At 45.6% G+C, this 24,728-nt stretch overlaps 1 protein-coding gene across 7 annotated transcripts; it reads right to left on the bottom strand.

Annotated features, from left to right (window-relative positions):
- Nucleotides 1-24,339, bottom strand: INCENP (inner centromere protein). Of its 7 annotated transcripts, XR_007708336.1 has the most exons (19): nt 24,125-24,320; nt 23,939-24,043; nt 21,987-22,786; nt 19,753-19,804; nt 19,541-19,574; nt 17,179-17,257; nt 16,554-16,605; nt 16,097-16,214; nt 15,876-16,010; nt 12,357-12,466; nt 11,397-11,517; nt 10,536-10,658; nt 9,959-10,131; nt 9,589-9,679; nt 5,079-5,238; nt 4,097-4,312; nt 3,791-3,866; nt 2,020-2,295; nt 1-246 (listed from the first exon to the last, which is right to left on the bottom strand). XR_007708336.1 is itself a non-coding variant. In XM_035550333.2 (18 exons), exons 1-17 carry the CDS (start codon nt 24,286-24,288, stop codon nt 4,098-4,100), a joined length of 2,646 nt encoding a protein of 881 aa, XP_035406226.1. In that variant the 5' UTR covers nt 24,289-24,320; the 3' UTR covers nt 1,741-2,295; nt 4,097. The 7 variants fall into 7 exon arrangements, 6 of the variants coding, with proteins under 6 accessions (XP_035406230.1, XP_035406226.1, XP_035406225.1 ...); XM_035550333.2 differs by lacking the exons at nt 1-246; nt 3,791-3,866 and adding an exon at nt 6,447-6,560 and having other exon boundaries at nt 1,741-2,295; XM_035550332.2 differs by lacking the exons at nt 1-246; nt 2,020-2,295 and adding an exon at nt 6,447-6,560 and having other exon boundaries at nt 2,354-3,866.
- Nucleotides 24,340-24,728: the final 389 nt, after the last annotated feature.

The following is a 24,728-nucleotide window of genomic DNA, read 5'->3' as shown; positions in this document are numbered from 1 at the left end:
TAAAGAACACACAACTAGGTTTATTTTAATTCAAAGGACGAAGGATAATTAGACAGTTAATGTAGGGAAGGGAATGCCAGAGTAAATCATAAGTGTAAATGGGCAGAGGCAAACAGTAAGGCTTTGGCAGGGACACCAAGCTCTCATGCACTAAGTGATTTGAATAGTGCTAGCTCCTTGAAATCAGCTTTGCAGCACCTCTGAACCCAAACTGGACTGGGTATGGCACCTGGCTCAGAATCACACCTGTAAACAGACATGAAGGAAATGCTTTGAAGTATCAGTGATCCTGAAAAGGTGTTGAAAAGCCCTGGTTCATGTGTGTCACATACTACCGAGCCCTAGTAAGAAATAGGGGAGGCCCTCTCCTCTTCATCCTCCCCCCAATTATTCTAAGCAAAGCTGAACCACAACAGCTATATCTCAGAGGAGTTGGCTGCTTTTTCTACGTACTTGAAATGTGCAAGTAGTCCCACTCTGCTTACCTTCAAGGATGAGTCTTAAGCAAAAATCTCAGGTATTTTTGTTGAAATTGGGGGCATATGAATCAAAATGGATCAAGAAAACCCTATGAGTGTTTGCACTGGGGTCTTGTCGAGGTCAGAATCTGTCTCGTCATTGCAAAGATAATGATGGCAAAAGTCAGTTATGGATTTTTACCTGTTGTTGCTAAGCAACATAATTGGAAATTACTTTTCTCTTTGCCAAGAATGCGTCTTCTCAACCTTTTTTTGGCTTTTGAAGTGCCAGTATTCCTTGATCACTAACCGCAATGAGTGTTAGATACGTTTAAGAGAACATTAACACCCACCCCACCCACCCCTTTGGGGTCTTGTCAGTAACTATCAACAAGTAACTGGTAGGTACTGGGAAAGATTCCAGTATCTCAAGAGTACTTACATTGCTCAGGCCCTAGGAGTTTTAGACTGTCATCGCCTGTCCCTCAGTTCTGTGGTGGAGAGCACCACTTACCCTTCCTGCATTACACCTTCTCTGCAAGCCTCTGATGATGTGACCTACCTGCTTTTTGTCAGCAGCTGCTCAGAGAAGACTGTTCAATGTGGGCCATTGCTTCCCGACTATGTTAACTGAGTATCCTGAAGCCAGATGGACTGGCACACCAGTCTGGTTGTTATAGCCAGAATAATTTCTTAGTACCCACGGGCAAGAGTTCTTGGAGGTCCTGGGTTTGTACAGACCTGCAGAGCTCTGCCGTTTTCCCAATCCTGCTCTTCTCGAGTGCTCTGAGCCAGACCAGTGTGCTGGAAAGAGCACCACAGCTGGATTAGTGCTGGTTCCCAACCTACAGGTACCTATGACAACGCCGGCCTTCTGCACGTGTGGTGTCTGAAAAGCCTCAGGTGCAAAAGTGTTTTGCTTATTGAGCCAAAACCAAGAACACAGCCCTTAGTGTTCTCATCAAGAAACACTTTGCTCTTAAATGTTCCTTCTTGGAACAGTTTTAGGCTTGAGACCTCAATTAACTTTAAAGGACCGTGGGTTTATAATGCAATAGCAATCCTGGTTTTCATCACACGGGTCAAGGTATTTTCCGGAGCTCCAGGGAAACAGTACCAGTCTATGAGAACAGACAATACACATCAGATTCTGGTTTTTGGTTTTTTTTTTCCACCTTTCTTTTTCCCTTCAATGGAATAAAGTGTTGTAAATCACTGATGGCCAGGTTTACTCACTTGTTACATTTATAGAACATACAGCAGAACACAAGAACCAATGGAGAGAAGAAGGGAAAAAAATCTGCATGCAACCAGGAATTTGTCTTTGACAACAGAGAAATAATTGGGTTTTCATGGTTAAAACTGTCTTAAATCAAGAGTAACTTCTAAAATCTGCATGTGCAATATTTACTGAAATTTAGGCCACAAGCAGGACACTCATAAGGGAAGCCCAGCTCAGGGTCAGGTGTAAGCCTAGAGTCAGACTGTACCAGAAAACACAGGCACTTAGAGCTCAGGGAAGGCTGCCTGGGCAATCAGGAACTGTAACCAAGAAAAATACCTGAAATCCAGAGCAAAAATAGCTTTCTTGAAATCTTGAGGTTGGTTCTCTTGAATTTCTGCTTGTGTTTTTTGTTTGTTTTTAGCACTCTGGTTGTATACTGTGGCTGAAATTCCTGCTCCATCTGGTAGTAGCTATTGTGAATATTTTTAAGTTATACAGCGACATAAGTGAATTACAGCGATGTAGGTCAGTTCAAGGTGTACTCAAGTCCTGTATTCCTTAGAAAGCGTTTCTGGGAACATATCATCATGCAAAATGTCTCTTTTCCAGTTTCTGGGAACAAAAGAACAGCAAACTAGTTGGCAAGTTCTGCAGGCTTACCAAAGCATGAGTATTTTCTACCACATGAGGAATTTCTTCATAGACAAAACACTTCTGTCTTAAGGAAACAGTGTAAAATGCGACCCGTGAGGGCAGGTTCCAAAATACTGTACTTCTTTATTTAATAAAAAGCTACGATGAGTCCAGAGGAAAATCCAGAGATGATTTAACTCACTTTTATCAAAATGTCAAGCATTCAGATAGCATTCAACATCAATGTTTTTGCCATTTCAGCTAGCGTTCTCATCTAAGATAATAGTAGAAAACTACAGAGCATCTACCAAGTACAGTCATCTCACAGACGTAACACACCGATCAATAGCATAACATCTGCAATTGATGTGTTTCAGTATAAAAACCCACATCATTTCAAAAGACATTTGCTTGAGAAAAGTTAAGTACATGCACGAGGAAAGGTGCAATTCTCCTTAGATGCTGTATAGTCGCCATACAGTTTTTTTTAATTGCCAAGAAGTATGTACACTGTGTTCCTCAGTCTGCTGAGTGAAACCGCAGCCATGAACACTCACCTATGTTTAAAACAAGTCAAGCTCCAAGAAAAAGATGATTCTGAGGTAAGAACCATACAGGTCACCTTCTTTACAGAAGACAGACTTTCACAACAACCTGCAGAAATTCATGTAACTGTTTCCTTGAAGTTTTTTCAGCAAGTGCTGCTCTACTAAGACCTCTATTCTCCCTGTACAGGAGCTTGTTACAGAGAAAACACAAATGCCTGTGCCATTCGTGAATTAGGTGTAGAAAGCCTAAACCAGAAAGTGATCTTGGAGCTGAAGTTCTGAACTGATATTTTGTTGTTGAGAGGAAATTGTTTTAGTAAGTCCTGTTGACCCCGTTACTGAACATGAAGTGTAAAACAATAGCCTAAAAATAAAACCAGCTTTGATGCTGAGTAAATGAAATAACCAAAGGGAGAAAGGAGCAAGACAAGGATTAAAGCAAAAAGTCATCTTTTCAATCCAGTCTCTGCCACAAACATGGCAATTAAATTAGACAAACGAAATTATATCAGAATCTTTGTATAATTTACCTAAAGGAAGCCTAGAACTATAAAGCCTGCTTATGCTGCTCTGGGTATTCCTAGAGACGTGATTAACACTAGGGTCACATCTATGTCCAACAACTGAAAAAAGGTCAATAAAGTCCTCAGGATGTTTCCATCCCAGCTGCGGTAACATCACCATCAATATCGCTTATGCACGTAGGTGCACTTTGTGTTGGCATAAAGCATGCTACTGAAAACCAAAACACCCAAATTATTTTGCAATTTGCAGGCAACGAAGACCAAACCTGTTAGTAGCTTTATTCTTGAGAACATCAGTAGTGCGTATTTGAACTTTTCTCAAGATGCGTGCAGAGGTCATCCTGACATACAACCTTTGTTCACTATGCACAGCATAGTGGTTGTATACTGTGGTGTGCTCACCAGAAAAGAGGAGGCTCACGTTGCTTTAGATGATGTTTCTCGTGACTTATAGGTCTAAATCTTTGCCAACTTAAAGCTAAGGAAAAAAAGAAACGCATCTTTCAGAAGCAAGATCTCCCAAAAGCCTGCAACTTTGCTCAACAGTGAGGAAATAAGCCCCAAAAATGGAAAATGCAAGAGACCCAGGAAGAGCTGACATTTATTCAAATGCTAATACCTACAGATTTTGGGATACTGAACATTACCTCTCACCTAGAGAGACAGAAACATATGCCCATTGCTCCACAGGAGACAGCCACTGCTCACCTCAGTACTTTTTCAGGCTATATGACAGACCGAGAACCGATTTGGGACCTGTAAAGGGCGGGGAATTCCACACAGCCGAGCTCGTGCGCTTGAAGTAGCGTGGTTTGCTTTTGTAAAAGATGTCCTCCAACTTGGGGCTTACGATTCTCCCAAAGAGCGCGTCGACGTTGGGAGGGTTGTAGTACTGCCGGATTACTGCTTGGCTAAGCTGATTCCCTGGAGAAACAAAAGTTATCATTCTTTATTTATTTATTTTTAACTGAAATTGCTCTGCAGGCTGTTTGTATGCAGTGCATCCTGGCTCCCTTCATCTCTAATCACACAAATATTGCAACAGGAGAAACTCTTGTAGTTATATGACATTCTAAAGCTCCCTATTAATGCTTAAAGCTTCAGCATAGATCCCTTCCTCGGTGGGTGAGTATTGCACGTACTGAATTCTGCCCAGGAACTAGATTATGTTTGCGAGAAGCGAGGTTTCTCCGCTTCTCTTCCTACAGGTAAAATTAGTTTCAACACAAACTTTTAGCTCCCCTGGGGTAGGTGGAATATGAAATGATAATGGAAGCAAGTACTTCAGAACCAGGACAATACCCTGCTGCAACCCGGCCTATAACATCTGGCAATATTTTTATTATTTATTTTTTTTAAGCCAATTGGCATCGAGCACACTTCGAGGCCTAGTTCACAATTCTTCCATTCCCAATGGCAAAATGACACTTGCAGCAGTTAAGGTGGTTTTAAAAAGTTTTAAAAAATGTTTTTCCCCGGTGTTGTCCCATGAAGCTCCCAGCTGGTAAAAGAGCCCTTGACTCCACACTCCAGCCACGTCACTTTTAACTGTACAAGGACTTTTAACTGTACAAGGTGCATGTAGGAGAAATCGCGCAAAATCTTATACCACATCTTATTATGCATGGGAACAAAGCTGCAGGAGGGATAGGCTGGGGGCACGGAGGACATTTTAACCTGCTACACATACCACTGGCCCAGGCAGGGATGGGCTTGCGAGGTTGGCTTTCATCATCAGTAGAGTCATCACTGTTCAGATCCATTCCATAATTATTGGGATTTATCTTAGGGGGCTTTGGATCTTTCTGGAACTGTGGAGTCATCTGGTATGAATTGCAGACAGGTGAATTCTAGAAGATGAACATATTACCATGTGTTAGATGCAACAGCACTGTTATATTTCCAAGTTGTACCATGACACTTACAGATTAGAATACCTCAGTAATCCACCCCTTGCTGTGTCACAGTTGCAAAACTTAACATTTGGTGCTTCTCAAGCTTTGGTCAAAGAACTTGACCCAAGTTCTACAGTTTTGACCCAAATACAACTTTGCACTGTCTTCTGTCTGATTAAGCCACTTAATCAGCTATGTATGACACAGACAAACCAGCAGTACACATATCTAATGTAGATTCAGCACTTCCATTCATTATAAGCACATCTTAAATAGTTACATCCTCAAAGCTGGTGCTGAGTAATGCCCTTTAAATATTTTGCAACCAAACTCCTAGGGTTGTTTAATAATTTTAAACTGAATATTACCTTGCACAGAAAATGCACATAGAACAAACTGCACTGTAATTTTGATGGGAACACTAAGACCAAGTGAAATGCAAGTCATGAGGGGAAAAAAAACACAACAAAAACCCCTTAAAACTACAAATTTCACCAACCACGAAGTATAAGTCGGTCCTTGACTAGAGGGACAAGTGTCTCTGAAGAGCTGAGAACAGTTTCGCTTTTTTCATGGCTTTGTACACATTAAAGTTAACTCAGTTTGCTGTTTTTGCATTTAAAGATTGAAATACATAGCTGTACAGGGAGATAAAGATCCATATATTTGCCTTTGATATTCAAGGAGTACGTTCACCTCCAGCATCATCTCACATTCCATCAGCTGTGCAGCACAACCGCAATCCTGTTTATTCCACAGACTCTGCTGCCACCCCGTGGCTGTTTCCAACTTTGAGTTTCAATATCACCATTTCAGTGTACCTGCTGCCGGCAAGGTTCACTCACTATTTAAACAGGTGGAGTTCAGAGGGGGCAAGGCAACTTTAACCACTGCCTTATCCTAACACCTAGAAAACGCTGACAAATACTTGCTGCTTCCTTTCCCTTCTTTTCACTCCCCAGAAGTCGTTTAAGTACTCCAGGCCACCAAGAGGCAACCTCAGATACCCAAGGAAAAAAAAATTACAGAATCCCTTCTTTACTGAAAGGGAATAAAAAAGCAGACGGTAATACTGCCCACAGTTATTACAGCATGCCAGTGCTGGAATCAAAGTTCTCCGATGTAATCTCTTGAAGAAATTTCACCAGAGGGAGCAGAGTTACCTCTTTTTTTTCTGGGTGCTGTGTTTGGGCTACATCTTTAGCCTTTTGTTCCTCTGGTAGTTTCTTCTGTTCTTGCTCCTGCCTCTTCATCTCTGCTAGCAACCGCTCCTCCTGCTGGCAAGCCGATGTCACAAGTGAATTAAGTTTACCTTATGAACTAAACTATGCTGTTAATCCAGGGATTCACATTTTTTATACACAAAAGAAATCTAAACATCTAATTACAAGTCTTTGTTACTAGTGGTGCTTTCTTTAAGGAGAACTCTGAACAATTACGATGCAATGCTTTGAGCTTTCCTCACAAAGTGGCACAAACTGACCTTCCTATTTAAGAACATGATAACGTGATGACCTCCTGCTTTGAAAAACTTGCCACTGACTTCTTCAGGACACAAACATCAGGTATCAGCTGACCTCTGAGATGGACAAGTCTGTGCTACTGATCTCAGCCTCTCTTCAGGCTAATAAACATACAAATACAGGAAGTATTTGTAGAGCCCAAGTCATCCTATTCTACAGCAACCATCCAGAACAAGCCAAAAGAATCTGCCCCTAGGCATGCTTACTCGTTCCTTCTGGATGTAAATAAATCAAGAGACTGCTAAGTCAAATGGTACACATCCAAAGTCGATAAATCCCACCCAGTCTTAGCAGCAGGACAAGTTGTACACGGGTCTGCCACCAGCTGCCTGTCATCTTCATAGCACTAACTGACAGGGTGAGGCGGCTTCCAGGGCACGCGGGGATCCCCAGCAAGGGATTCAGCTCCCTGAAAGTAGTCGGGCGCCTGCTGTCAGTGTGCTAACACCACAGCTCTGTCAAGTAAAGGCCTAGCGGACGAGATCCCCTGGAACACTGTCCTTAGGGACGAAGGAGCTGAACAGAGCTGGCAGGTTTAAGGGTGTCTTCCTTAGAGCACAAGAACTCTCCATCCCCCTGTATAAGAAAGCGGGCAGGGAGGGCAGAAAACCGGGACGGCTGAGCAAGTACCTGCAGGTCAAACTGAGGCAGAAGAAGGAGATGCACAAGCAGCGGAAGCAGGGACATGTGGCCTCGGAAGAGTCACAAGAAAGGTTTCTATATGTACACCGGCCAGAAGACAAAGGCCAAGAAGAGTGCCCCCCCCCCCGATAAATGAGAAGGGAGAACTGGTAACAGACATGGAGAAGGCTGAGGGACTCAACTTCTTTGCCTCAGCCTTCACTGCCAGTCAGGCTTCCCACATCTCTCATTTCCCTAAACCCATAGATGAGGGCTGGGGGAGCAAAGTCCCTCCCACTGTAAGCAAAGAGCAGGTTGGAGACCACCTGATGAAACTGAACAGGTACAAGTCTGTGGGACCCGATGCCATGCGTCCTAGGGTCACGAAGGAATTGGCTAATGCAGTTGCCAAGCCTCTCTCCATCGTATTCGAGAAGTCCTGGCAGTCAGGTGAAGTCCCTGGTGCCTGGAAAACGGGAAACATCACTCCCATTTTTAAAAAGGGTAGAAAGGAGGACCTGGTGAACTACAAACCAGTGAGCCTCAACCCCGTGCCTGGGGAGATCATGGAACAGATGCTCCTGGAGGCAATGGTAAGGCACATGCAAGCAAAGGAGGTGATCCGAGACAGCCAGCACGGCTTCACCAAGGGCAAATCATGCCTGACCGATCTGGTGGCCTTCTACAATGGAGTGACTGCATCAGTGGATAGGGACAGTCCACCTGACGTCATCTACCTGGACTCCTGTAAGGCCTTTCACACAATCCCACGTGACATCCTGGTCTCCAGATTGGAGAGAGATGGATTTGAAGGGCGGACCGTTCGGTGGATAAGGAATTGACTGGATGGCTGCACCCAGAGAGTGGTGGTCAATTGCTCCATGTCCAGGTGGAGGCTGACGACAAGTGGTGTCCCTCAGGGGCCTGTTTTGGGACCAGTGCTGTTTAATCTTTATCAGTGACATAGACAATGGGATTGAGTGCACCCTTAGCAAGTTTGCAGATGACACCAAGCTGAGTGGTGCAGTCAGCACACCAGAAGGAAGGGATGCCATCCAAAGGGATCTGGATGAGCCTGAGAAGAGGGCCCCTGTGAGCCTAACGAGGTTCAACAAGTCCAAGTGCAAGGTGCTGCACCTGGGTCGGGGCAATCCCAGACATGAGCACAGGCTGGGAGAAGAACTCACTGAGAGCAGCCCTGCGGAGAAGGACCTGGGGGTTTCGGTGGATAAAAAGCTCGGCAGGATCCAGCAGTGTGTGCCTGCAGCCCAGGTGGCCACCTGTATCCTGGGCTGCATCACCAGAGGGATGGCAGCAGGGCAGGGGGGGGATTGTGCCCCTCTGCTCTGCCCTCCTGAGGCCCCACCTGGAGCTCTGCGTCCTGGTCTGGGGCCCCAGCACAAGAAGGATGTGGAGCTGTTAGAGTGAGCCTAGAGGAGCCACAAAGATGCTCAGAGGGCTGGAGCACCTCTCCTATGGAGAAAGGCTGAGAAAGATGGGAACGTTCAGCCTGAAGAAGAGAAGGCTCCAGGGAGACCTCATTGCAGCTTTTCAATACTTAAAGGGGGCTTATACAAATGGAGAGCAACATTTTGCTCAGTCAGATAATGACAAGACAAGGGGGAATGGTTTTAAACTAAAAGGGGAGGTTTAGATTAGAGGTTAGGAGGAAATTGTTTACTCAGAGCGTGGTGAGGAACTGGCACAGGCTGCCCAGGGAAGCTGTGGATGCCCCATCCCTGTTTAGTTAATCTACGCCAGAATGACCAGTGCAGAAAATAACCTTATAAAGTCTACAGTCTGTACTTGTGTTTCTGCCAAAAGCGGTATAAATATAAAATTGGGATGTTGCTTCTGAAAAATCTGGAATTATTTTTTGATATAAGAGAAGTACAGATACACCCAGGCACAAAAAGAGAAAAGCCAAAGCCTTCAATTCAACAGGTGCATTATCTGTCTTTTCTTCTTGCTCTGCTGCCATCTAAAGACAGCGAGCACAGCTGCTGTCCATTCCAAAACGAACAGAGGACACACTTGACAGAAGTGCTTTAGCTGGCTCTAGTTCAGAAGTGCAATAGCTTACTCATCAGGGTTCTTAACAGCTTCAGAGCTCAGCTGCTTCAAACAAGGGGCCACTGAAGTCAGAGGCATGTCTACTTACTTTCTTCTTCTCCACCTCCTTCTGGAGCTGTTCTTTAGCAGCCAGTACTTCCTTCTGGAGGCGAGCTGCCTTCTCTTGCTGTTCACGTTGCCTGAGAACCAAAGCAACGGACCGTTACACTCAAAATTGTACAGGGGTACCCTGCCATCTACAGAGCCTGCTGCAAACCCCAGCTTTTCAAGGCGCTCCCCATCATACTTCTTACACTGAGCTCAGAACTACTTCTTGGCAGCTCAGTACCCCCAACAGTCCAGAAATACCCAGCACAAAATAGCTCTTCAGTGCTCAGACCTTTCACTAGTGCCCTCTGTTCCTGCTTCTTTTCAAAGTCCCAGCACAGAATTTAATTCATAAGTGGATATTATCTTACTTTTCTGCTTGGATCCTCTCCTGTTCCTTCCTCTTCTCCAGCTCTCTCTCAGCAGCCAGCTGTTTCTCTCTCTCCTGTTCTGCCTGCCTCTGCTCAGCGATCTTCCTGGCACGTTCCTGCTCCTCTTCCTTCTTCTTCTGCATTAGCTCTTTGTGCCGACGTTCCTCCTCCTCCTGGTAAGCAGAAGGGAACTATTAACACCCCACTGTACAGGAACAGGCTCCAGAACAAAGAATCAGGATCACCTTATCTGACCAGTAGCCACCACCATGCTCTTGATCTTTGAAAGACAGGGTTAACTGAGAAATTTAACACTCGCTGATTCATAACTTAAGGCCTTCAGTAAGAATCTGTATGGAACTGTGGAAGAAATGCACGTCACAAACACCACTAACAGCTCACAGGATATTGCAAGAGGAAGCACAACACTGCAGACAGCTTTGAGGACAAAGAGTTTCTCTGCTACCCTAATTTTTACTCATTTGGGTCGTTAGTACTCCTGGCTGGATTCCTTGCTCACAAAGACCGCGGCCATTCTAACTGCACGCAGGACAATAGGATGGGCTCCAGCACAAACCTGCAGCAGTGCTTTTTGTTTTCTGGCCTCTTCATCCTGCCTGCGCCGGGCCTCTGCTTCTTCCATTTTCTTGGCAGCTGCTTTCTTTTTGATCTTCTCTTCTGCCAGCCTTTCTTCCCGCACCTAAAACACACACAGCTAGCTGAATACATAAGTTTCAGATGGGACAGTGCTCTGTGAATGTGAATTACTGTGGCAGGAAGTCTTATAGATGCAGAGCTCCCACCCTCTTATGAGGTAAAGACTTTTTTTTTTTTTTTTTTTTGCCACCAGGAGTCAATGGGACTTGTGCTGTATTTTAAAAAGGGAACATTTAGGGAAATTACACTCATTTGCATCTTCACAGGAATAGATGATTACTATTCTGGTACTTATACATCTAATATCACAAGTCACAAGAATGTATTGTAAGAAGCACAAAGTAAATAAAGCAGATGGAAATACTGAAAGCAAAACAAATGATTGCTGCAGTCATATATGCAAATTGTCTGAAAATCTCAGACACAAGATAAGGTCTGGAGGAAGTATGCTTATTTTCACATCTTCATCCATTAGCCAGATGAGAGAACGACTTTAAGTAGATAAAGCCAGACTAATCGTTTTACGTACTTGAAGTTGTTTCCCTACATGACTAGTAAAGCCCTAGTAAAGCCCACTTAAATTCATAACTCTAGAAAATAAAGGTTTTCACCTGCCATTTGCTGTAACCAAGAGAAAGCTCAGAATCATTAAGCGCTATGTTTCTGGAAGTGTCTGCATTCAAATGTTCTCCAGTTCATTCTCTGAATTTCAGCAGCCTCAGTTCCTCTTTCTGGAAGGCACACCGACATAGCATCATAGTGTAAGTAGAACGGTCCTTACCTTCTCAGTCTTCTCATCAAGTAGAGCTAGCTTCTGCTCAATGCGCCTTTTCCTCTCTTCCTCCATTTGCTCTGCCCGTTCCCGAGCTTGCAGCACTTTACGGAGGCGCTCTTCACGCTTCCTGTAGGACACAGCCCAATGTTATCGGTGTAGGCTAGCTGGATGCGTTCCTTCCGTAAACTTTATAACTCAAATATAAGGCAACAGAGACAGTCCTTGGGCAGCACAATATTCAATGTATCGGTGTCCTGGTTTCAGGTAGGACAGAGTTAATTTTCCTCCTAGTAGCTGGCAGGGTGCTATGTTTTGGATTAGAATGAGAAGAGCGCTGATAACATGCTGATGTTTTAATTGTTGTAGAGCAGTGCTTACACCAAGCCAAGGACTTTTCAGCTTCTCGCTCTGTCCTGCTAGCGAGCAGGCTGGGGGTGCAGCAGGAGCTGGGAGGGGACAGACCCAGGACAGCTGACCCAAACTGGCCAAAGGGGTATTCCATACCATCTGACGTCATGCTGAACAATATATAGGGGTGGCTAGCCGGGGTGGGGGGCCGGCTGCACGGGGATAGGCTGGGCATCGGTCAGCGGGTGGTGAGCAATTGCATTGTGCACCACTTGTTTGTACACATTACTAGTGGTAGTACTCTTATCATCAATATGTGGTGCTTAGCTGCCGGCCGGGTTAAAGCACAATAACCAGGTAACTTGTTTAAACATTGGCAATATCTTTAAGCTCCATCCGAGATAGAGGACTTGAGGCAGAAAGCTGAAAAAGCAGTCAACTACGAAAGTTAAATTTTTAGTAGCATCTTAAACACTATGCAAACAAATACTGTCTTCACAGCACAAGCAGACAAGAATTTTTGCTGCACATCTGGAATTTGCAAGACAAATAGCCTAGATACGGGGTCCTACAGGACCAGAGAGAACAGTCCAGACAAGGCAGAAAGCTTATACTCACAGCTTTGCCTCCTCTAGTCGCCGTTTCCTTTCTTCCTCCACTTTTTGTTTTCTCAGCTCTTCAGCCTCTTGCTTTTTCCTCAGAGTCTCTAGCTTCTGTCTCTCCTTTTCCTGAGATGGATCGAAACATGATTATACTCAGCTGACAGGGCTTCTTTCTACCTCAGCCTGCTCAGATTAATTAAGGACCCAGAGATAACACCATGGAACTGCAGCTGCAGCCACAACCAAGGGATGGTAAGAAGCCTGAAACAGAGCTCAGGTAGCCTATGATGTGGTCACGGATGTCTGAGAACCGATGTGATGGACAAGGCAGTGGTATTAATCCTCGAAAGCAAGAGAAGAAGCTGAGTTGTTAGAACAGAAGCATCAACTCCTAAAGTTCAGGCAGCTTCCACAGATTGCGGACAGAAAACACCGTGATTTATGTTGGTAAAAAGAACCAAAAAAGCAGTGCTAATGCTTGGCAATAACACTAACATCCTGCAGAGAGCGAAGAGGACAGATGGTGCTCTAGGAAACACATTGCTTACTTCAGTTCAGAGCTCTCACTGTCTTCCCTGCTTCCCACAAAGATTTATCTCGTGGTAAACCACCACCATTTAGACAGAGTGCTTGCAGCTTGTTTCAAGCACGCAGTTGGCCCCATATACCATCTACACAGAAATGCAGGGCATTTTTCCCTTTTCCCCAAACAATCCAGCTAACTCAGCTGAAGCCTGCTGTCAATTAGAAGAGCAAGATCCAACCATCACTACAGTCATGGCAAACGCATTAAGATAAACTAATTTAATGCCAGACTGCATACTGCAAATGCCTCGTTATGACAACTCTAGTCTCAGTGCAAGCAAAGCCATTGACAAGCAGGGGGAAATACTCAACAGACTAATTACCTTATGCTAAGCCTCAAGTAAATGATTGGTAATTAATATCCAAACTAACTTAGAGCTATCAATTACATCTTTCTGCTCTGGTTTTTCTTAGTTATGTCAGCCCCCAAATGGAAAAAGTCCTAAGGGGGAAGTGACCCACAGTGGAACGAAACCTAAGATATAACTTTCGATGCAATCACAGCACAGGATCCATAAAGCAGAAGAGACTTTTCTTATCACATCAGCTCCTTTGCCAATACAGACACTAACGCCAGCAAGCAGGAACACCGCTGAGATTAGAGGTTGAATGCTTCACTACCTCTTAATGATAGGCTTCTCTTAGCTGCTGGAGTACAGCAAGACTCTGAGCAGTGCAACCACGACAGCTTTAAGCGATACAAGGAAGTTCAGCCATTAGATTCCCAAGATATAAGCTAGACGCAGGGAAAAGTTTCAGCAGTGCGCCCTCCTCTCCCTTCCCAGCTTTCCTGAAAGTGAAAATAAGCCCTAGATCTACCTTATTTTGCAGGCAAGTTATTGGGTATGAGAAGTACGAGCCATCTATGCTCAGCACGCTAGTTTCTAGCGCATCCCTAGGTACACCAGTGAAGCTACACCCCTGTCCCAGCATTACCCTGTCAGAGCTGTATTCTGGAACAAAAACTACAGCGCACTGATTGAAACCTGCTTTTCACAAACACTGACTTCTCTTCAAGTCAAATAGCAAATCTAAATGCAGAGCTGGTATAGGAAAGGGCTACCCACCTGGTGCAGGCATATTCCTACTGTAAGTCCAGCCCATGCAATTAAATGGACATTACTTATGACAAAATTGTTCTGTGCAATCAGAACACAGAGAAAAACAACTCCATTTGCAAATATAGAACCACATACACCCCAAAAACCACTCTGCTTGGGTTCTTGTGATGCTGTAAACTTCAGCGTAGTAACACCTAGGTAGAGGCATCTGCCTGCAGACGCAAAGGCACGCCATCCATCTTCACTAAGAGCTGGCTGCAACAATTACGCTCCCTTGATAATGATGCCTATTAGATTTGGGTACTCAAATGCCTGTCTCACTGACACAGCGGTCTCCTATTAGACAAGCTCATGTTTCTTTCTGTAAGAACCTCCAAAAGTCTGATAAACCTCAGAATCCTAGGAACATCCCGAGTTGGAAGGGACCTACCAGGATCGAATCCAACTCCCGGGTCCCCAAAGGACCACCCAAAAATAAAAATAAATAAATAAATCAGACCATCTGAGAGCGCTGTCCAAAAGCTTCCTGAACTCCAAGAGCTCCGTACCATAACCACTGCCCTGGGGAGCCTGTCCCAGTGCCCAGCCACATTCTGGGTGAAGAATCTTTTCCTGATATCCAGCCTGAACTGCCCCTGTCGCAGCTCCATGCTGTTTCGCAGAGTGCAGTGGGACAACCCCTTCTCTTGACCAGCAAGCAATGCCCTTCTTGATGCACCCCAGGATACGGTTAGCCGTTTTGGCTGCCAGGGCACACTGCTGGCTCACGTTCAGTTTGCTGTCAACCAAAGTCCTAGATCCCTTTCTGCAGGGCTGCTCTGCAGCATCTCATCCCCCAGTCTGTACAGATAGCCAGGGCTGCCCCTTCCCAGGTGCAGAATCAGGCACTCGTTCTTGTTAAACTTCATATCGTTGGGGGATTGCCCAGCTCTCCAATTTGTCCAGATCCAGATCATTTGTCCAGAGGTAAGGCCTCTCCACCCTCAACAGGGCCAACAGCTCCACCCAATTTGGTATTGTCCGTTAACTTGCTCAAAAAACTTTAAAGCCCTTCATCCAAATCATGTATGAAAACATTGAAGAGGACTGGTCCTAAAATGGAGCTCTGGGAAACTCCACTAGCGACAGGTTGCCAGCCTGATGTAACCCCATTTACAAGAACCCTCTGGGCCTGACCCATCAGCCAATTGTTCACCCATCTTATGTTCACCCATCTTATTATGCTTTTATCTAATTGCATTCTGGTCCTTTTGTCCAGAAGGATACTGTGAGAGACAGTATAAAAAGCTTTACTGAAATCCAGAAGGATTGCACCAGCTGGCTTCCTTTGGTCAACCTAGATGGGTGATCTTGTCAAAACGAAATTAAGTTTGTTAAACATGACCTTCCCCTTGTGAAGCTATGTTGGCTGTGTGGTCCTTCAGGTGCTTTTCAATAACTCCCAGAATAATCTTCTCCATAATTTTACCAGGAACTGAAGTGAGACTGACAGAACATCAGGAGTGTAGATTTAAGAGGCATTTGCTAAGTTCTCTCTCATTAAGAAAAGTCCTAGAAAGGAGACTTTGGACATGCAGACTTGAGCTATACACACCCAAACTGCAGTATTCAAAATCCTCTTCGTTTTCATTTCCCAGTTATTTCCAGTTTTCCTTCCCCTGTTAGTTGCTAATACTACAGGGGAATGCTACAGAAATAAAGCTTAGAGTCTGAATCAGAAATCTTTAGGAAGTTGACTAGTAACACGTTTACTTAATTTATGTAAATGTTAACAGAGAGCATGAAGTTGCTCCTTAGTTTAATATGGGTGGGAAAGGCTATTTTGCATCTGTGCTTACCTTAGACACTCTTCAGACAGCATCTACCAGCCTACAACAGTCTTTACTTACCTTGGGATCAGTTTGGAGAGGAACATTGTGCCTGATGAAAGATTTTATTACTCCATTTCTCCCCACAGAACTTGGGGTCATTAGGAGCTGGTTCTTCTGCACAGTGTGCAAAAATGTTTTGAAAGGACGTACAACCTAAGAGAAGAACGCCAAAAAATGATGCTCAGGTGTCAGTAGGAAACAGTTCTTGGGGAAGTACAGCAGGGTTGTAAGGATCTTACTTTGCTGGCTGGACAGGTAGGGGATGGGGTCTTTCTTCTGGGAGGAGAAAGCCCTCCATCTTCTGCTTGCTGATTGTCATAGCGTTGATCCACAGCTCTTTTGTAACTTGGTTTTCTCCTGCAAGGAAAATGTAATCTATGGTACACCGCAAATTCTCCCAATCGTCTCAAGTTCAGGTTTTAAACAAAGATCATAAAACTACCCTATCTTTAAATATACTTCATTGTGTATACTCAAGTAGTTATCTAACAAAATTTCCAACGTGATAGAAGATACAAATTAAATCATCTTTTCACAGAGGCAGAGAAAACTTCTTGCAACTTATTGCAAGAGTTCCACAGTCACAAATCACTGAAGCCCTTTAATGGTGTTTCAGTGTTGAACTTGTTTTGAACAGGGGACTGGATTACAGACCTCCACAGGTACCTTCCAACCTGAACAATTCTGTGAGTATACCTGGCACTTTGGGGTGGTTCCAGGGTCTCCCCATTCTTATTTATGTTGCTTTCTGAAAGAAAACGGTTCAACAGTTAGTTCTAGTCCCCCCAAAAATCCCTTCCAACATTGCTTTGAAAGCAAACAACGGATTTAGAAGCTAGCAAAATAGGAAAAAAAAAAAAAAAAAAGAAAAGGCTGCCATGCAATATGCACAGCAGGATCTTGTCGCTTGCTTTCAGAAGTAACCATACAGTACCATACAAACCTAGATATACAACATAAAGCAAAGCTGCCTGGAGTTACGCACAGAATACAATTTGTAGCAATACACTATTGAGTTTTGCACAGATACAGTGCAACAGCTTGCTTCAGAAACAGGATGCAGCTAGGTCTCCCATAACCTGAGAACATGCAACCCTTCATCTTCATGACATCACAGCCTGTTTCCGTACATTTCCCAAGATGGAAAATGACAAGTCCAGCACAGGTTCCTAGCTGCTTATCTCTTCAAACAAAATGTGTTTCAAATATTAGATTACTCCTTCAAATTGGGCTTTCAAATTGACTAGCAAGCCTTTCAAACTTCCAGTCTCCCAAAGTCATGACTATTTAAAATTCTGCCACAAAATCCTCTGGCAGGTACCGTTGTTGTTCATCTCCTGCGGCTGTTCATTTCCGTTGACAGTCCGAGAGCGAAGTGACATTCGGGGACCTTCGAAATCCTGTAGGAAAAACAAATGGGTTTCAACACAACTCTGCACAGAAACAGGCAATTACTGCTTCAAATCGTGACGTCAGGCTGGCACAGACACTGTAATATTACCAGAGGATACAGAGATACCAGAAAGTATTAGTACCAGCACCCAGAGTGAAGTCTTGACCTCCAGCTGTGAAAAATATCTCAGGACACCATCTTAGCAAATTTCTTGATGTCACGTCATCAGCAGAAGCACAGACGTTAACACAGAGCATGAGTGTCTGCAATGAGGGATTGACTGCTTAAACTGAATGGATGAACCCAGACTACTGAGGACAAAAACATTCCTAGATGGAAACCTGTTTACGTTCGCTGGTCTTCTGGCAAAGAACCAGGCAACGCCCATCTTACTTAGCAATGATGAACAAACAAGACAGCAACGACAAACAGCTCGTTTCCTTGATTTATCTATTTCTATTATCAATGAGATATGTGCTGCTGCTTGTCGCCTTTGCACTTACACAAAAACAAAGTTACTTCTGCTGTGGTAATGGTGTAATATGCCAGTGAGAGCAGACAACGCCCTTTGAAATCTGCACTCTGCTTGCAATGCAAGCATTAATTCCATCCCCCAAACCCGCCTTGGCCAGCAGGTAGGCTGGCAGCTATAAAAGATTTGGGTACACAAGGGAAAAAGAAGGATGGAAATTTCACCCTCTGCATTTTTTATTCTTTTTTTAGCATCACATCCTAAGGCTAGGTATAGGAAGCATCTTGCTGGCCAACAGAATCACGTGGATCTGGTTAATTTGATGTCAGGCCTGAGAAAAACCTGACCTTTAAGTAACAGCATGCATAAAGGTATGATCTTTGTCTATAGGAACGTATAAAGACAATTTCGTTTTTGGAAAGGTTGCTGAGTAGCCACATTCTCCCGCTGTTCATAGCTGACAAAGGAAGTCTCCAGAAGGAACCAAACCACAGTTGGTTTGCTCTGAAAACTGCCAATAGACAGATAGCTTATTTCACCATGTTACTTTATCCTGAGAATGGAAGGGGTTACAAAATCCCGCTCCTGACAGCAGTGGCATAGAAATAAAACATGAGGATCGAGGACAGACCGACTGCACTGTGTGAACTAGATTGTACTTATAAGTTCATAAGGTACAGAAACAAAAGATAAAGATCCTCTTCTCGCAGATCTGCAAAACTGTCGCTTCATTTTCTTCCTCTCCACATTTTCACTTTAAGCTTTTCCACACCTGAAATTCAGGCACATAAAATCCACAAGCACTAGAAGAACTGAATTTATTTGAACTTGTGCAGATCTGCTGAGAAGCACGGCAATACAAGCACATATAAGCCGAACTTCTGTAAGCAAGGACAGAAGACCACAGAGCTCAACTCCATTAATTCAGTCTTTTCCTATTGAAAATTATTCTCAGCACTACCCTGACAGAATCCTGGGATTTCTTTCTCATGAAGGCAATGACAGTTCTGGAGGGATATGTTTTCACCTGAATGAGATTTACAGATTTCTGTGGTTGTCAAAGACAAGCTGACAACCTTTCAGCAATCTGCAGGACTCGTGAAAAGGTCAAAGGAGCTTTAAAAATACAGAAACCTTAGAGAAACAGCAACAGCATACCAACTCTGCCCAACTAAAAAAAATATTAAATTATAAGGAGATTGTTTAACCGTCTAGGTATGAATTCAGGACTGAATTTTCACACAATATATCTCTAGCAAATGGATAAGAAACAGCCAACAGAAAGCAGGCCTCTACTTAGAATGCCAGGAATACCAAGGACTGAATTCAGTGCTTGTATGCAATTATTTACATCACTAAAATGCACATATTTAAATATATTTATAGAAGATAACGATGTTATTTTTGAAACTAGCCTTGGCTTTGAAACATCAGAGATTGTAACATCATACAGGATGCTTACCTTTGCTTGCATCCAAAATAAACCTCATGTCAGGTGTGCTCATTTTCTGAAGTAAAACTTGACTGGCTTTTATTTTGATAATTTTGAACACTGTGATTAAAACAGACTTGCCAGCATCAGACTTCTCTCTAGTCTGTTCATCAGAACCAGGTGTGCTATGGATAGGCTCATGCCTGTATCTGAGCTCAGTGCTCTGCACTTGCTTTATTCAGGTGCTGTGCATGAGATTGGCTGAGTCTGGCTGTCTGTGGTCAGAGCTCCCCAGTCCCACAGTGATGAATTAGAGATGTACTCATCAAATTCTGGTCACAAACCAGTGCAATCGGGAACGCTTTTAACCTCTGCGCAAAACTTACCAACTTTGTGGGGGTACAAGGTCCAGGAGGAGGTCTAGAAAAAAAAGAAAAGGTGGCTATGGTTAATAACACTGAGGAAACTGGGAAGAGACGTGGTATCCACAAGCCATGCATTTTATATTAATTACCACTGGGGAGAAAACAAGAACAAACAAAAAACCCTCCCGAAGCATGATATTGATGGTTAAAAAAAATAATCTTGAAGTACTCACCCAGTTTTGACAACTGTTTCTTCATCCTCTGGTACCTCTTCAGAGCTGGAGCCTGGAGAAAAGAAAAAAGGGTGCCAAAGTTATAATGTACAGGCCAAGACACTCTGCAAGGTCCACTCAGGACTGCTGTCTGTTCTGCCTCCTGAGTCATTGCCTGCAATTCAAATGCACGCTGCTTCAAGCAAGGGCACTTAATACACCAAAGTAACACTAGAAAAAAAAAATGTTGTCTGCAATTTTAATATAAGATATTTTCAATTACAGGTGAGTTCAAAGCGATATTCAGAGAGCTGACGTTAGGAGTGGCCGGGTTTGGGCTCCGACTCATTTTGCATGGCCACGTCCAGACATTAGCAGCGGTAAAACCAGCATTATTTGCAGAGCGCTGCTCCCTGCTAAGCACTCCAGCTGGCGCAGCGGTAGCTAGCTTTCCAGTACCAACACAGGCTGGGAAATGCTGTTAATAATTAAGGCAGATATGCAGCCCCAGACTGAGAGGAGTAAACACAGCCAGACATCACACAGAAAGGGAAAGTCAGGAGTCTGCTCTGCAACATCCTTCACTGGTGGTACTGAAGGAAACGCAAGCCCACGGGCTATTCACATAGCCAGTGCAAGATCTCATGCATCAGAGATGCAGCGGGCATCGTGTGGTTGATTAACACCTGCGCAATTAGCCGTCTGCTTTGGGCTTTCAGACATTATTAACAAGCTCGCCTGGAGCTGTCTGAAGCACCTCATTTCCTCTCCTTACACCCCAAAAGTTTGACTGAGCAAGAGATCAGTTATGTCAAGCAGTGCTGAGGGAAGACATAAAGCCTTCCTTAAGCCTCCCAGACAATCCGGACCTGGACAACAGAGACCAATCATTTAAACCGTGCAGAAAGTGTTAATTGGGTGTCTCTTCAAAGTTACCAGTGAGAACAGTTCCCTGCAGCTTCATTTTTACAGAGGGAGCCCTCGACACAGAGCTAGAAACTTGGACAGAACTCCGCACTGCCTGGTTACCGGTACAGGAAATCCTACAGGAACTGCAGTGCTCTGGTTCTGGAAAAACGTTTAACCAGAGCAGTTAAGCTGAAGTGGAGAAAAACACCTTGTCCAGATATATCCTTCCCCAGCCAAAACCACATAATGCACGAAAAGTCTGTTTTAGACAATACAAATACCACACAGCTGTACCGCTACCGATTAACACATTACAGTAGCATTATTTCAGCTGTCCTAGTTCTCCCATCAAACAAACAAGTATGTTTTGCAGAAGCGCCAACCTTGCCTCCATTTCTAACACCCTGAACTTCAGGGGAAAGTTCTCTCATGTCACTTGCATTTCAGGAGCCATTTACTAGCCCACCAGTTACTAGCCACTTCACTGAGTTTGCAAAAAGGAGAGGTTATATCCAGCACTTCGTTCTCCTGCACCAAAATCAGTGCTTGCATTCCAGCAGCACAGAGCAACACTTAAACCACCGAGTTGTCCCTCACAGAAACCTGCCTCTATACAGACTAAGCATGAAAAAACATTTTAAGAAATTTGAGAAGCTCAGACTCAAAATTTCTTTCTCAAAAGAGAGACTCTGGAAGAAGCAGATTATTTGTAAAAAGCAGTGAATACACACGATAGCTACCCTGTTTCCCAGAAAACAGGCAAGACATGGCCCATGCTGCTCTTAAAGAGCTACAAAAAACAACAAACCCCGTTTGTCAGCTTTCTCCTCAGCTTTGTCAGCTATCACCACAGGAACTCGGATGTTAAGGCTGTTCTCTCACACGATTAAAAAGGCTGAACTTGCAAGCCACAAACTTGATTCTCAGTTCTTTAAGCTCACCCCCATGTAGGTATGTAACATTCCCAGCCACAGAACCCGACCACACGGGGTGGTTGCTGTAAAAGCAGCCCCATTCGGCTGCACGCCATGACCAGGACGTGAATATACAAGAACTGTTACCAGAAAACTGCTGCTTCCTGAAGTAGGAGCAAGCCTCAACCATGGGGCAGTGTTCTGCAGTGCCTGGCAGTTCCCCTGGTCCTGGCAAGGCTCCTGGGACTTCCCCTGCAGCTTTTGGGGCTGTGTCTGGAGGGGCAACACATTGTGTTTTATCTGCTGGCTACTGTGTGGATACTTGCAGCCACAAGCCCTGGAGCTACGGTCCCACACAATGGGAAAGCCATACCTCAACAAAACAAGCAGAAACAGCACGAAACAAACTTATCTGGTGACATTCAAACTTACCGTTCATGCCATTGGAGGACACGGACAACTTCTGAGGTGCCCTGCTCTTGACCACTGTCCTAGCAATGGATTTTCGAATCAGACTTTCCCTCTTCCGGGCTCGTGAGTATTTCTCTGCCAGCGAAGTTCTGGAAATCATGGAAGTTTTACCCAGCAGGCTTCTGCGCACAGAGCGCCGGCTCTGCCGAGAGCCCGTAGGAGTCCCTGGGCTGTCCCTCACACTCTGGGAAGGTTCTTTGTCAGCCCCTTCGTTATGCTCCTGCACGTGAGCAGAGACATCCATCTCCTCCAGCCTGGGCTCTTCACTTAAAACGATCGTAGTATCAGCTGCTTTTGCTGTCTCCCCCTTAGACACAGTCTCGCTTTCTCCTGCATCTTTTGCCTCAGGGGTGGGAGGGACCAGCAGCTCAGGTGCTGCTGGCACAGGCTGTGGTTGGGGAACACTGCTCTCCTCCGGATGCTCAGCATCGGAGCTCAACAGGATGCTTGCAGAGGGCTTCTCTGCTGGTTTAGAGGCGCTCTTCTGGATGTGTAGCTCAGCGCTGTTGCGATCGCTGCGGCCAATTTCTACTAAGGGAACCATCCCTTCGCCCAGACGGTCAGGAAGTAACTCTGAGTACTTAGCGGGTGCTGCAGCCTTAGAACTCGTCAGCTGCTGGGAGACAGTTTGAGCTGAAGAGAAGCTTGAGGCTTCTTTGACCTCAGTGCTCAGCGGATCCATGTTTTCTTTATTTTGGAGTCGCTGGGAAGATCGCTTGGAGGGTACCAGTTTGAGACTGCTAGTCCTCCTTCTAGATAATCTAACAACAGAGACAGCGCATTAGAGCGGGACTGGGCACAGGAGCAGACCAGAACTCCTATCACAACAGTCCCTTTGCAGGTCAGAGCGTGCTGTTCCCAGACTGAAACAGCAACTAGAACAGATTGTTTGCCTGTGTCTCTATTTGTAAGGTTGCTGCGTTAGAGTTAGGTCAAGTTTGTGCTGGAGGCTGCGTGTCTGTAAGCCCTTGTGTGAGAAACTAAGTTGTGGTTTTGCAGTAGGAAGCTAACCTTCCGTATTCAAAGGTAGTTGTGTAGTCATAAGAAGGAGAAACGCTAAGTAGGTAAGTGGACAGTAGAAGGCCTCACTGTTCCAAAATAAGGTAGAAGACTGAGAGAAATAGGATGAGCAGTGTGAGAACAAAGATCACAAGTTCTCAAAACATAAGAGAGGAGAAAAAAAAAAGGGGGGGGAAAGGAGAAATTAAAGGGTTGAAACAAAAAAATTGTATATATATGGTATGGAGGAGCATCGAGTAGCTTGTGAACCTGCAGTACCCAGCCAATGAGGAAACAGGGGAGGTGATCAGGTGTCGGGTAATAGGGAATAGAAGGTTATGATACGTTCACTATAATGCTCTCCTAATTGGCAGGATGCCCACCATTGCAATCGTGAATAAAATAGCTTCACAGAAGGTCCTGTCTGAAGAAAATTACTGAGATTTTTCTCACGCTTCCATGCACAGACAGGAACGCGCAGAGAAACAAAGGTAAAAGCAGGTTTAACATATACAGAGCTGTAGAAAGTAACTAAAACAACACGATTGCTTTTAGAAGAAACAGTGAGAGAAAGGAGAAGTGGGAGACACAAAAGGGACCCATGTGAGGGAAAAAACAAACAGGATGCGTGAAAGGGACCCGGGTGAGAGAGAAGAAATTCGAGACGCAAAAGGCGAGAGAAAAAAGAAGCGGGGCACACGACAGGGACCCCGCTGACAAACAGCAGCCTGTCCCCAGCCGAACGCTTGCTGCTGCAGCACGCCCAGCCCACGGGCTGTGAAGCGCGGCGTACCCCCGGAGCCTTAACGCTAAACCCAGAGGCTGCAGGCCGATAACGACCTTTACAACCCGTTATCTCCGGGCTTCCCCCCTCAGCCCCCGGAGGAGCCCCGTCGGGCCCGGGGGCTGCCTACCTCCTCCTGCCGCCATCCCCCTGCAGCGCCGAGCCCCTCTTCTTCCTCTGCCGGCTCTTCTGCGACGGCGTCTTGGGCAGCAGCTCCGGCTCGTCGCTGTAGTGGCTGCGGGGAGAAGGGAGGTGAGGGGAGGGGAGGCGCGGGCGGGTTGCGGGGCGCCGTGAGGGGACGCAGCGGGGCCGTTACCTGCCGAACATGCGCGCCGCCTCATCGCGGATCTCCCGCAGCCACAGCAGCTCCGTGTCGTCCACCTGCCGCAGGAAGTCGGCCAGCAGCCGGCCGCAGGCCGCGGGGAGCTGCTCGGGGCCCGTCATGGCGGCCGGACCCGGCACAGCCGTCATGGCCGCCATCGCCTCAGCGCCAACCGCTCCCGGGGCGCCTAGAATTCAAACGCAACGCCCGCCCCCCGCCGTGTCGTCACGGCGCCCTCAGCCTATCGCCGCCGCGCTCGCCGCCGCGCGCCCTCTCCTATTGGTTGGGAGGCGGTGAGGGTTTTGGTCCTTCCTCATGCTCGCCCGCCTCTATGGCTGTGGAGGAGCGTGGGGGGAGGCGGGGTTCGGAGGGGGTGATGGACGTGGGAGACAGCCAGTGAGAAGGCAGGGAGCGGTGGGAGCGCTCTGTGATTGGTGGTGGGGAGCGTATTTATGGCGGGGAGGGGGGCTGAAGGCGTGAGGGTGGGGCTGAGGCTCGAGGCTGTGAGGTGGGTGGGAGGCCTCCCGGGTCTTGGGGGCGCCCCGCCTCTCCTCCCGGGTCTTGGGGGCGCCCCGCCTCTCCTCCCGGGTCTTGGGGG

This window comes from Cygnus atratus, chromosome 5, assembly GCF_013377495.2.
Source record: "Cygnus atratus isolate AKBS03 ecotype Queensland, Australia chromosome 5, CAtr_DNAZoo_HiC_assembly, whole genome shotgun sequence".
NCBI lineage: Eukaryota > Metazoa > Chordata > Aves > Anseriformes > Anatidae > Cygnus > Cygnus atratus.
Note: the sequence above shows the minus strand (reverse complement) of the source record. Positions and strands in the feature narration are given on the sequence as shown.